We start from the raw sequence: 13,580 nt of genomic DNA on the forward strand, positions 1-13,580 counted from the left end.
GCCCCATGTCAAGCTCTGTGCTGACAGCTCGGAGCCTGGAGCCTGCTTCGGATTCTGTGTCTCCCTCTCTCTCTGCCCCTCCCCCACTTGCTCTCTGTCTCAGTCTCTCAAAAATAAGTAAATGTTTAAAAAATTAAAAAAGAAAAATGCAGCAGACAGAGGGACTGTATAGGCAACTTCTCTTGTTTTACAAATGAAAAACCTTATGCCTCCACAGGAAGAGGGGCCAGACCTACTAGATTATGTTGGAACTCTCTTGCACTGAATCCACTGAATTAAGACTGTCTTCACCAACTGTCTAAGCACTCTCAGGCAGCAGAGGATAGGAGCAGAGGATGTGTGCTCAAAACCAAGTCTATAAGACTTACAGACACATGAGAGTAACTTCCTGAGGCAAGACAGAGTCTCTGGACTTTGGACTCCGGACTCTGTTTAGGTTCAATTCCTAACTCTATCTGCTACTTTCCAGGTTAAGTTCCTTAACCTCTCTGAGTCTGTTTCCTCATTGGTTAAATGGGAAAAAATGAGACCAAAATATAAAGGTTTTTTTCTTAATTTTTTAATGTTTATTTTTGAGAGAGAGAGAGAGCAGGGGAGGGGCAGAGAGAGAGGGAGACACAGAATGTGAAGCAGGCTCCAGGCTCTGAGCTGTCAGCATAGAGCCCGATGTGGGGCTGGAACTCAAGCACTGTGATATCATGACCCAAGCCGAAACCAGATCCATAACCAACTGAGTCACCCAAGTGCCCCTAAAGTTATTTTAAATGTTACAAAAAATAAAACCTATGATGCACTTAGCAACAAGGTCTTGCTAGTGCAATTATTTCTTGAATTAGGACTCTCTGCACTCATTGCTGAAGTCTAAGTACATTAAGTCCAGAGTAGAAATGTTCCATTTTAATTTTTCCTCATTAAACTTGACTTTTCAATACTTGCTTCATTTCTCTTTGAGTCTCTGCTATGTGCTTTTAAGGTCTTGCTTCCCTGGTGTGGTGTGTTATTTCCCCTCCTTTCTGCTCATTTTGCTCATACCTCCAGCTTTGTAGGAGATGGTGCTAGTGGTGTTTTCCAGGTCCACTCCCACCACTGGGGAAAGGGAAGTGCATGACAAGTTCATCCAACAAGTTTGGAGTAGATAGCTTTTCCTAAGTTTCATAATTTGACTATATTTTTAATGGGTGGTGATTTCCTTCTTTCTATTTTAAGGATCACAAGGAAGAATTCAATTTTGATGAGTAACATGACACAGTTAAAAAAAAAAAAGAAAGAACACATAGTTAAGAAAAAGAACACTCTAGATGTGGCAAATAGTAAATTATGCTACATGGGAAAATGAACTACCTAGAAACAAAAGTGGCTTACATTCAGAAATCAGGTAACATAGGACACCATATTAAGTAAGAGTTGATTAAAGAATTATAACCTTATTTTGCATCGATTTGGAGAATTCTGAGGGACTGGCCACATCTCTAAGCCCATACATAATCTGAATTATTTCCCAATTTTTTTTTCTTGTTAAAACATTACATACCTTTTTTGAATTACATATCTATTAGGCAAGCTGAAAGAAATTATGAAAAGCTTAAAATTTTGTCCCCTATGTCGGTCACCTTTTGCCACTGGCATTATCTTTTAGCAGATTAGCTAAAGAGGTTGCATTATTTGAAAGCAGTATTCAGTTTTCATCTTTTTTTGGCTGGATTTGGATTTTACTCCCATGGATAGCAAGAAAACCAAAGGTCATTCATATCTTGAATTCATGTAATATGAGGATTTTCTTCCTTCCCCTAATTTTTGTGTGTATCCATTTCCATCATCTCTTTTGAGAACTTCAGGAATTTTTATTCTGAAGTCTCTGTCCTGGACATATCTAGGGACAGTAACAGTGGTCAGAAAATATCATTTCTCTTTCAGTTGATGTGATTTAAAAATAGTAAATTTGAAAATCACTATTCAAGTGTTATACCTCCACTTTACTCTGCATTGATCTTACTCCTTAAGAGTTTTGTATGGTCAGTGAAGTTCTGAAACTTAATGTACGGTTTTGTACATTTGGGTTTAAGTAAGCAAAGGGCATATAATTTTCACTACATTTTCAAAGGATTAAATGGCTAAAATTTTAAAAAGTTAAGAACCACTGAGGTAATACCTAAAAAGAAAGTTGATCTGTTAGCTCTTAGCACATTTAAGGTTGACTAGGCCAAACCTGTGGGACACCATTCGTGTTCATTCAGACTTCTGGAGATACTGTATGTTGTCTTTTGGACCCTCCACAGTCTGTGAAAGACACGTGATTGGAAAGAAGGAAGCGGCAGAGCCCATCAGTGAAGTCCACTCCATCCCTGGAATTTCCTGCATGCTTCTCTCCATCCCTCATCCTGCCTGTTGTTTTGTACCCCTCACCCCAGCCCAGAAGCATCCTAAGATTTGGATGGTTAATCCACCAAAGGAGGAAATTGTTGCCTGGCTGAGCTGGTTACTGTTTTATCTATCTACCACTAAATGGTGGCATGAACTAAAACTGTAGTTTCCATGCTAGATTCTTCTGAGTTGGTGTAAATAAAACAAAAGACTAATACAAACATTTTCCGTTCCTTCTGTTGATGTTGTTCTTATTGGGGGAGGTTCTGAAAAGCAGGGAATTTGTGCTTTCATCCAAGAAGTGTTTATAAAGCACCTGTTCATTGCAGGCACTGAGCCAAGATCTGGCACACAATGTGAATAAGGCAGACATGGTCTCTGACCTCGTGGAATTTCCAGCCAAGTGAGTGGGACAGATCAACAAACAATTACATAAATGGGCCGACTTCTCCTTACTTTAGCAGAATTCACCAATGCAGAGTTTGTACTCTGGACATAATGTGTCTTAAATGTTGCAACAACCCCTAATGTCAAGGTCAGGGGAAGAATTAGTTAAGGTAAAGCTCATATTATGAAACAACTTTGACACAAAGTTTTAAGTAGAGTTGTGAGAAACAACATAAAGGAATTACAACATAAGATTTGTTTTCCACTTAAGCTACTTTCTTCCATTTGCTGAGTTTCAATTTGACAAAGCTTTTTAAAAAACTAAAAACAAAAATGTTTACATTTATTCATTTTTGAGAGACAGAGAGTGAGCTAGGGAGGAGCAGAGAGAGAGGGAGGCACAGAATGCAAAGCAGGCTGCAGGCTCTGAGCTGTCAGCACAGAGCCCGACGCGGGGCTCAAACCCACAAACCCTGGGATCATGACCTGAGCTGAAGCCAGACGCTAAACTGATTGAGCCATCCAGACACCTCAACTTGCTATAACTTTTTAAAGTATTACATGTTTATAAAAAGCAAAAGATAAAAATAATAAAGGAAACTTTGAGAAAAGAAAACTATTCTTAAGAAATTATACCACCTTAATTCAACATTTTTATAACTTCTTTCTCTTCTGTCACTTGACTCAGTTGCTTCTGTGACTCTTGTTTACTTCAAGACATAAGCACACACATAAGTCCAGTCATTTCTAACATGGCAACTTCCCTTTCTGCCAAGTGATTTCATTTCCTATGATCTTTACTTCACACGAAAGAAACCCTAGTGACAAATAATATATAACTGTTACGTCAAAGATATATTTTATTGTAAACATTGCAATACACAATCTAGATGGTTTTAATATAAAACCATTATAAAGAAAATAAGTGTATAAATTTTGTTTTACAGATTTAATAAAAAATGACTATAAGTAAACATTTTTGATATAATGGAAAATATCCATTATATGATTTTTTTTTTCATATTGAGGAAAGATCTCCCAAGTTCATAATAAATGCCTATTTCCACCATCAGCCTCTTCCTTCAATCCCATCCTTTAAACTTCATCTCAAAATCTCCATGGATTTGGGAGATAGAATCAGAAATGGTACTCTGTGTATATCAATAGTACTTTAAAAAAAAAACCACACAAATGTAAATTGAATTATTAGTTAAAAAAAAAAAAGAAAAGTTCTGCAAATGGAAAGGGGGAAAAAAAGCAGTTAAATGTAAGCTTGAAGAGATTTGTTGTTTCCAATACATCTTTACTATTTGATGGGTAAACTTTTACAAAGCGAGGTGGTTCTCTAATCCAGGCAAAGTTAAGTGTGATTTAAGTGACAGATTAGAGGGGAAGAAAACTAACGTTCACTGAGTATCTCCTATGTGCCAGGTACCATTCTTGGCATTTTTTTGTATGAATTTCCTCATTTAACTCTCACTGGGAACGTATGGAACTGGTGTTATTCTCATTTTTCAGATGAGGAAACAAACTCGAAACAGTTAAAAAAAAAAAAACTTCTCATGGTGGTTTGACTGGTAAGTGGTAGAACTAGGCTTGAAGGTAGGTTTGTCTTAGTTCAACACTCATGCACACACTTCAGTTTAAGTTATTCTGACTTGACATTGCTCAAAATGATTGCATTTAGCTATTTTATCTCCTAACTTGTCAAGAATGGGAAATGCCTTTTCTTTCAAGGTAGAATACTTTTGGCAGCAAGAACCATCTTTACTTAGCATTTTTACAAATTGTAAACTAGAGATATTTGAACTTGGAAATGGAACTGAAATGTCCTTGAGGCACTAGAGCAGGTAAATTATGATATTAACAAAGTCAAGATAAATGTTTGTTATCTGTAAAAAGTAAAAACATGCTTTACATCTTTCAGTTAACTCTAAGTTTCATTGACTAAAATTTCAGGGGTAGATATTTTACATTTGTGATTTAACATGAATAGCGTGGTAAGTCCACTCCCTGATAAATGTTCAGCATTTGTCTATGGTTCTCTTAACCTTGAGGATTGCTGAGCTGAAATTAATTTCTTCAGAAGGAAGATTGGGAAAGGTGGCTCAGATATTAGCTGCAGCAACTGCAACACCAGCATAGGATCAACTTGCTCAAGGTCTCTCGGTTAGTAAGTGTGGGATGATTCAAACCCAAATTCAAGTCACTTAAAAGCACATTCTACTTTAGTATGTAACTACAACTTTCAGGTAGCCCTGATTCTAAAATACCTNTGGGGAGTTTGATGAAAGAAGTTATGTATCAATGAGGAAAAGTAAATCCCATCTTTGTGTTGGTTCTTTTTTGAGCTCTTCTTTCTGTTGGATGACAGACTTGGTCCCATGGCTATGAGATCTCTGGATGCTTTTCTCTGTTTGTTAAGTGCTTCTCATGTTTCAGGAGCTGGTTGGCACTTAAATAAACAGCTCAAAGGTTGATAGATCCATGAACTTTGCATTCATCCCTAGAAGGTACCAAAATATGTATCTTTATGTGCAGCTTTACCAGTCAGTTAAAAATTTCTCTCTACTTCATTTCCTCAAACATGTTGATTAGCCCTTTTCCCCTACTCAACACTCCACTTAGTCCCACTTACCATGCGATGACTCAAAAGGATTCCTTAGAAAGAATTGTTCCCACTCTACTCACTTTGTCTTTGTCCATCTTTTTGATGGAGAGAGGAGTTCAAGGCCATAATGCATCAAACTTACATTGTGAGAGATGAACAGCATTTGCAACGAGGCCATTTTGCCTTATAAATTAAAAATAAAAGAGGTTTTCTCATCCATTAAAAAAAAAATGAGCCTCTAGGTTAAATAGAACTCATTAGCTCAATCTCCAAGGACAATGTCAGGATGCAGTTGAGACCCCGAGGCAAAGAAGGAAGGAAATGAGGAGATGAAACAGGGAAATCAGGTACTTCTGTAAGTATGACTCAGCAAAAGTACAAAGGCAGCCCTGAGGGGAAAGTAAAATAGAGTTTGCAAACCCTTAGATCTCTGAGCTTCTTAGCAGTGTCATTAGTATGACACCTAATCATAATGGACTGGTTCAGTGATGTCAGTTTGTCCATGTGAGAATATGTCTTCCCTGAACAAGCCAGCATTACTGAGGCAGAGACTGGGAATTTTCTTTTAAAATGCAGGTCTCACTTACATATCTCATCCTGACTCTTCTTTCTTCACTCCTTACCCTCTTTTCTATACAATGCTCTACAACTTCTGAAACCCAACAGTCATATTCTCTTACATCTCATTACCTTGTAAGTACTTGCTTTCCCCTCCATTAAGAAGGCAGTCACTCCCTGTCCCCACCCTTCTGATCTTCTCATCACCTATATTAGGTCACAGTTTTGAAGCTGTTTCTTCAGAAAACCTCCATTCATCAATCAAAACTGCATCAGATGTTCTATTTATTTGCTTCCAGATCTTCCCATAATTATCTGTATGGCAACACCCATTGCTATATTGTACTTGCTTATAGAACTAATTATCTATATTCTGCACCAGACTGGAAACTCTGTGGAGTCTAAATCTTATTTATACAGTACTCACATCTTTCACTACAATACCTAGCATTAACAAAGAATCAATATATAGTAAGTGAATAGATAAACAATCAAGTTCCTGAAATAGTGGAATTGAAAACAATAGGAACTGTATTTATATAAAAAATATGAATAATATNAAATATTATATTATATTTTATATTTACATAATATGTGAATATAATATATACATAATAAAATAAATTATATAAATATAATAATAATGAAAACATTTGAAATATTGTGAGAATTATAATTATGACACAGAGACACAAAGTGAGCAAATGCTGTTAGAAAAATGGCAGTATAGACTTTCTCTTCAAAGGGTTGTCACAAACCTATTTATAAAAAACACAGTATCTGTGAAACACAATAAAACAAAGCACAATAAAACAATGTATGCCAGTACTAGGAAACTAAGTAACCTCTTCGGAAAACACTCAAACATTACATTTCCCTCTCCACACACTCACTTGTATGGACAACTCACTGCTTTATCAAGCTTCCTGGGAAATAAGAAAGATATTGAATATTTGAATTGTTTGTAAATTGTTTATAAATTGTTGAATTGACCAGAGGTGGACAGAGTTTTAGTTTTTTTCTTAGTGTCTCTTATGTGAGAAAATTTGGACTAATCTCTGAGGACTCAAGAGGGATGGAGTAAGAAACTCCATTGAGTCATAAAAAGATGGTTTTGTAGACTAGTGTTCTGAAGAAAAGCTCTATGAACTCCCTTTTGTGAATATGCTTTTAGACCTGGGCTAAAAAGAATAAGTTTTGGGACCCTCAACACCACAACTTAGATATATGAACTTGGAGACATTGTTAAGTTTTCTCTTCTGTGAAATGAGGATATTATTACTTATCCCATTGCTGTGAAACTTAACTAATACACCCCCCCCCACACACACACATATACACATGCACCCACACTCTCTCTGACATAAAGTAAATTGAAGTGATATTTAAGAAGTTAAGCTGAGGGGCACCTGGGTGGCTCAGTCAGTTAAGCGTCTGACTTTGGCTCAGGTCATGATCTCACAGTTTGTGGGTTCGAGCCCTGCATAGGGCTCTGTGCTGACAGTTAGCTCAGAGCCTGGAGCCTGTTTCAGATTCTGTGTCTCCCTCTCTCTCTGACCCTCCCCTGCTCATGCTGTCTCTCCCCCTCTCTCAGAAATAAATAAAACATTAAAAAATTTTATAAAAAAGAAAAGTTAAGCTGAGATCATTACACAAGTCTTTCAGCAAAGGAAGTTTTCTTCCCAACTCACAAGTTTTCAAATTGTGAAACATTATTATCCCTGCTTTAATTTTCAATCATTTTTTCTGTCAAAGAATTTAATTAAATCTTATATCAGTGTTTAAACTAGTTACTTCCTCCAACATTCTGGAATTCTATAGATTTTAAGACTCTCCATATTCCAGATTTTCATTTGAAAGAGGAACTTGAATGCTAATACAGTCAGATTTTTATCTGGAGTTTTAATTTTTAGCAAACCGGAACCGGAACTGATGATGTTTCTATTTTATTATATTGTTACATTACCTGCTGTGAGCTGGCTCAGCTGGTATTTCAGCAACTGATCTTCTATCGGGAATGCCTCTAAGGCAAATGAGATTTTTAGGAAATAATTGTTAGTTGAATATCCTTGCAGTTTGGAAATCAATAATCTGACAAAAATGAGAACTGTAAGTTATAACTCTTGGAATAGGTGAGGATTTACCAGTTTAAAAAATTAAGCTAGGAAGTTTACATATATTAACTTTAGGAGATGGAGGGCAGTTATTTAACTCAGTTTATAGATACTAGAAACTGAAACTCAGAAAGTTTAAAAGACACAGAAATTAGGTGGCTGACCCAGAATGTGAACCTGGATGGTTCTCCCACTAAGCATACACTGTTTGCCTTTCCATTAGATACTAAACTCCACTCCAACCAAGTAGCCCCCGTGAACTGCTTCCTGGAGCACAGACATATCTTCATTCATGTGTCCTTGAGCAATGATTTTAGGTAGAATATGCTGTTCTCCTTCATCTTCTTCTTCAACATCCTGCTCACACTGCTTCTGGAGTATTCTGTCCTTCTGTCCCTATTGGAATTAAAATCTCGGTACCACTTGTCTGTTCTGTAATACAGTCAGGTCCTTGTATTGTTTTCTTCTCCTGACAGATCAAACTCTCTGATAACAAGTATCGTCTTATCTGTCTCTAGATCCCTGCACTACTCAGAAGTTACCTGATAAATATTGGTGGAACCAAATTGAAATGTGTGCCTTTCATTCTTTCAAACACACCTTAGAAAACCAAATCTTTTGAAAGGTCATACTATGTTCCTTGAGAAGAGTGATGGTTTCTGGAAACTTTCCAAAATATGCAGAAAAGCACTTCTCCAATAAAAGTGGTTGATGAGATTAGCTTCCCTATCATTACAGCACATGTAATTGCCCTAGAGAAATGACCACACCCTGAAAAAGTAATTCCAAATGACCTTGTTCTAACAATTGTCAGATGGTACTCAAATAAATTTATTTATAAATAGAAAAAGTACAACTGATAAGACTGTGTCAAAGAAGAGAAGCTTGAATATATAACAGTTATTTTAAAACATGGTTTAAAATAAATGTTTTTAAATAAAATACATACTAAATAACATTAAAGATCAAATAGAACTTCCATCATACCAAACATTTGATAAGAGACACGTTACAGGAGTGTGATGACTCAGGTCTGCTCTCAAAAGGGCAGGCAGAGGGTTGCATATTGTGGAATTTCCTCTGACATAATGCAAGAATGAGGGTGCATATTCTCTGCTGCTCTGAATAATATAAAAAGCCACAGAAGCTCTCCGTCCAACACAAGTCCTCTGGGACAGCAGAGCTCACAAGCCTCTGGGACAGGAGCCAAGAAGAAACCAGAACGAAAGCACCTTGCGTCAATATGACTTCCAAGCTGGCTGTTGTTCTCTTAGCAGCTGTTATGCTTTCTGCAGCTCTTTGTGAAGGTAAGCACGCCTTTCTGATCTGCGAGTTTTCCTGTGTCTGAATGTGATCCTCAGAATGCAAGATTATCCTTCCTGCTTTAATAACTAACATTCTTCTTATTCAAGAAAAGGAAATAGTATTTACAGTCATTTAGTGCTCACTTGAAATTTCAACTGTTTAGGCTTGATCTATACAACACTTAGAAAAGTAGAAAGTTTGATTAACATAGGCATTCTGTTCCTTTCATTCATACTCTGTAGTATGCATACGTTTAATATAAATCTATAACTTAGAGTGTATCTTATCAGGGGCTACGATTACCCATGTTATTATTAACTAATATCGAGTATGGGAACTGGTAATTTTACTCCATGTGCTGTTTTAGTGACCAACTTCAGACAACTATCAATTCCTATTTGGTTTAAAGACAATCTGACAAATTATAAGCCTTTTGGGATCCTTCTTATAAAACAAATACAGTTAGAAATATTCATAGCATGTAGTTTCTATATTTTTTCTTTTCTGTTGAGCATTAAGGATTTCTCCAAGATATGAAATCTCTTTGTGTAACTTATCTATTTTTATTAACTTTTTCTGAGGCCAATTTCTGTGTTGTTGAACCGTAGTTTACATACTGTAGGTAACATTGTGGCATCATGGAAGGTTGCACAATACTGAGTAGAAGAAAAAGTACCATGAGATTGCCAACATTTCACAAAGGCAACTCCAAGTCTTTATACAGGAAGTCAATCAGTGATGTCATTAATGTCAGTGTTTTATTTTATATTGTTTTTTAAAGAAAGATCTAGAACATGAGCAGAGGAGATGGGCATAGGGAGAGAAAGAGAGAATTGCAAGCAGGTTCCACACTCAGCGTGGAGCCTGACCTAGAGCTCAATCCTATGGTCCTAGGATCATGACCTGAGCCAAAATCAAGAGTTGGACGATCAACCAGCTGAGCCACCCAAGAGTCTCCACATTTTTTAAAATTGAATTTAGGAGTTAGGAGAATATCCAGGCTTCCACTTCAAGAATGAGTTTGCTAAAGATGAGATGTTTACCAAACATCCAGTCACCAAATGATCAGGTTGGAATTAAGGAGTAAGTAGCCAGCAGAGCTGTACCTGGGTTGAAATTAATCCTTAATTGTTTTCATTTTTTTTTCATAGCTGCAGTTCTGTCAAGAATGAGTTCAGAACTTCGATGCCAGTGCATAAAAACTCATTCCACACCTTTCCATCCGAAATTTATCAAAGAACTGACAGTGATTGACAGTGGCCCACACTGTGAAAACTCAGAAATCATGTAAGTACTTTAGAAACGGATTCGATATTTTACTTCTGCAAACCTATAATTGAAGAAGGTGGAAGTATCCCACAAAATTCTAGGTACAGGAATACAGCAATGGGCAAGACAGGAAAGAAAGATTCTTTGTCTCCATGACAGTTTAATATGGTACCTCTCATGCCTTATGGCTAAAGATGACTTGGACTCAGATTTTATGCCTGTACTTCAGGAACCATGACTTGAATTGACAAAGGAATGCCTGAAACCCACTAAATACTGATTCAATCATATCTCTCTCATTTCAGTGTAAAGCTCACCAATGAAAAAGAGGTGTGCCTGGACCCCAAGGAAAGATGGGTGCAGAAGGTTGTGGAGATATTTTTGAAGAAGTAAGTTGTATGTGTGTGTGTGCATTTTTTTAATTTAGATTCTTCATTTATCCTGAGACATACAGTCAAAATGTTAGCCTCTAAGTTCCTGTGGCTGCTGGAAGACTACTCTTTATGTCTGCCTCTTTGATTTAACAACAACAACAATAAAATAGCCGCAATAGTGAGTTTGTAGTACTCAAGACTCGGAAGATCATCCATCTCAGTTTGCTTGGGAAAGTCTGGCCTTAAAATGCCTGTGCCATTTATCATTAGTATGTTTCCCTTTCATTCTCAGAAGGGTCCTGAGACCCTTAGATGATAACTTATCTGGTCTTTCTACTCACAGTTGAAAATTAGGACTTTTCTAACACATGAATATCTAGGACTGTATTAATTTCCATGGTAAATACACTGTCAAGAAACCATACTTTTCCTTATTGGCATACTGTTAGTTTGCCAAATTTTTCATTTAATTTTATTTCTTTTCAGAGCTGAGAAACAAAATTCATGAAACAAACAAACACGTTCTCCATGGTTTCCAAGAATTCTTCAGTAAAGAGGCCAATGAAACTTCAAGCAAACATATTTACTTCAGCTTTTCATATAGTGTGTGGGTCTGGTATAGGGTTCCCAGATAAAACACAGTGTGCCCCATTAGATCTGAAGATGAAGTAAAACAATGAGTGGTTTTATTTCAAAGTCCGATTCCATTGTCCCATACAATATCCAGACTCACTTATATTTAAAACGTTATTTATTGTGTACCGCAAATTTAACTGGAAATCCTGGATATATTTTGTAGTTATTGTTATATCTTTCAACCTCAGCCTGCCAGCCAGGGCGTGTGAGTCCCTGTCCTTGGTTCCTTATTTATTGCTCAACTGGAGAAAGAGTATCAGTCATCATCCTGCCTCACAGAGATGTGAGGACATGTGGAAGCACTTTAACTTTTTCTCATGTCATGCAAATTATGTACAGGTGAAACTTGTTTGCCTATTTATTATTTATATATTTATTTAAGAAAAAAATAAGGGGATCTCTGTGTATAAATTGGGAAAGGAAGCATTGTTGGTAGGATAGTATAATGACAAGAGTGAATTTTTATTTATGTTGGTATTAAATGATGTTCTATTAGGGAACTGTTTTGATGCAGGTTACCAGATTTAGCAAAATTGAAAACAAATAAGAGGTCCAATTAATTTTTATTTCAGATAAAAAATGAATTATTTATTAATATGTGTATATTATCATTTATCTGAACTTGTAATTGAACTAGCAATCCTATTTTTATACTCCTAACCCTGTTCTGTCACTGCCTGCTCTGTGCTGTGCTGTGTTGAATCATCAGAATCCCGAATTAGAACTGTTTCTCAAAGCAGCAAAACTTCAACAGGCAAAATTAACAAAGAAATTTCTTGCTACTTAAAACTTATTATGTATAGATGGATTCTTCTAATTGTATTTAAGTTATTGTGTTTTTAAACACTGACTTTATTTTTTGACTTGAAGATACTTTTATGTATTCCCAAAGAGGCTTTTTTTCTATTGTTTTTGTTGGTGTGGAAATCTAAGTGTAACTATAAAGCAACTTAAAATAAAACTTACTGTCCAAAAAAAAAGTCATTAAGTGTTTGTCTTTTTTTAGTAGTTTTAAAAGTTATTGTTTTATGTCTTTTTATATTAAAAATAATATTTTGCATTAAAAAACATAAATGCTTGCGGTGCCTGCGTGTCTCAGTCGGTTAAGCATCTGACTTTGGCTCAGGTCATGATCTTCTGGTTCATGGGTTTGAGCCCCACGTAGGGCTCTGTGTTGACAGCTAGGAACCTGGAGCCTGCTTCAGATCCTGTCTCCTTCTCTCTTTGCTCCACCCCCCCCAATCTCGTGCTTTTCTCCCTCTCTCTGTCTCAAAAGTAAACATTAAAAAATTAAAAACAAAAACAAAAACTTAAAAAAAATTTTTTTTAATGTTGTATTTATTTCTGAGAGAGAGAGAAAGAGAGAGAGAGAGAGCATGAGCAGGGGAGGGTCAGAGAGAGAGGGAGACACAGAATCTGAAACAGGCTCCAGGCTCTGAGCTAGCTGTCAGCACAGAGCCCAATGCAGGGCTCAAACCCACAAACCATGAGATCATGACCTGAGCAAAAGTCGGACGCTTAACTGACTGAGCCACCCAGGCGCCTCCCCCAAAAAACAAAAACTTAAATGCTTCCTCTTAGCATTTTGCATATTATGTGGAAAATTACAAACCTTTGTAAGAAAACAGAAATTTTGTCCAGAGATGGGTTATAAACAGTAGTCTCTTCCATAGAATAATGGAAATTTTCTCAACTCCCCATTATATCCCATTTTGCTAATAAGGCTGACTTCAGATTTTTAGCTAACCAACCCAGGTGTCTGTAAACATGGGCACTCAGTGAAAGTGCTCAGTGAAAGAGGGAAGAGGATACTCGTTACAAAACACTTCTTAGCTAATTGAGAAGTAAAACTGACACACATGAGATACAGAAGATTAAATATGATCAAAGACCAAACATATTTGAAAATAAGTCAACCAAACCAATTAAAAGTAAAAATACAATAATTTGACTAAAATACTCAGT

The 13,580-nt window shown here is 36.5% G+C and overlaps 1 protein-coding gene across 1 annotated transcript; it reads left to right on the plus strand.

Annotated features, from left to right (window-relative positions):
- The first annotated feature begins 9,177 nt into the window (after nt 1–9,177).
- Nucleotides 9,178–12,599, plus strand: CXCL8 (C-X-C motif chemokine ligand 8). The gene is made up of 4 exons (XM_077750320.1): nt 9,178–9,338; nt 10,488–10,623; nt 10,911–10,994; nt 11,466–12,599. The coding sequence occupies exons 1-4, from the start codon at nt 9,275–9,277 to the stop codon at nt 11,485–11,487; spliced, it is 306 nt and encodes a 101-aa protein (XP_077606446.1). The 5' UTR covers nt 9,178–9,274; the 3' UTR covers nt 11,488–12,599.
- Nucleotides 12,600–13,580: the final 981 nt, after the last annotated feature.

This window comes from Crocuta crocuta, unplaced genomic scaffold (assembly GCF_008692635.1).
Source record: "Crocuta crocuta isolate KB4526 unplaced genomic scaffold, BGI_CrCroc_1.0 scaffold1, whole genome shotgun sequence".
NCBI lineage: Eukaryota > Metazoa > Chordata > Mammalia > Carnivora > Hyaenidae > Crocuta > Crocuta crocuta.

Bases quoted from the DNA above. Each gene is read 5' to 3' on its own strand.
- CXCL8 (XM_077750320.1), top strand. From the start codon at position 9,275: ATGACTTCCAAGCTGGCTGTTGTTCTCTTAGCAGCTGTTATGCTTTCT. The intron at 9,339-10,487 runs GTAAGCACGCCT...TTTTTTTCATAG, and splicing joins TTCTGCAGCTCTTTGTGAAG to CTGCAGTTCTGTCAAGAATG. The intron at 10,995-11,465 runs GTAAGTTGTATG...ATTTCTTTTCAG, and splicing joins GTGGAGATATTTTTGAAGAA to AGCTGAGAAACAAAATTCAT.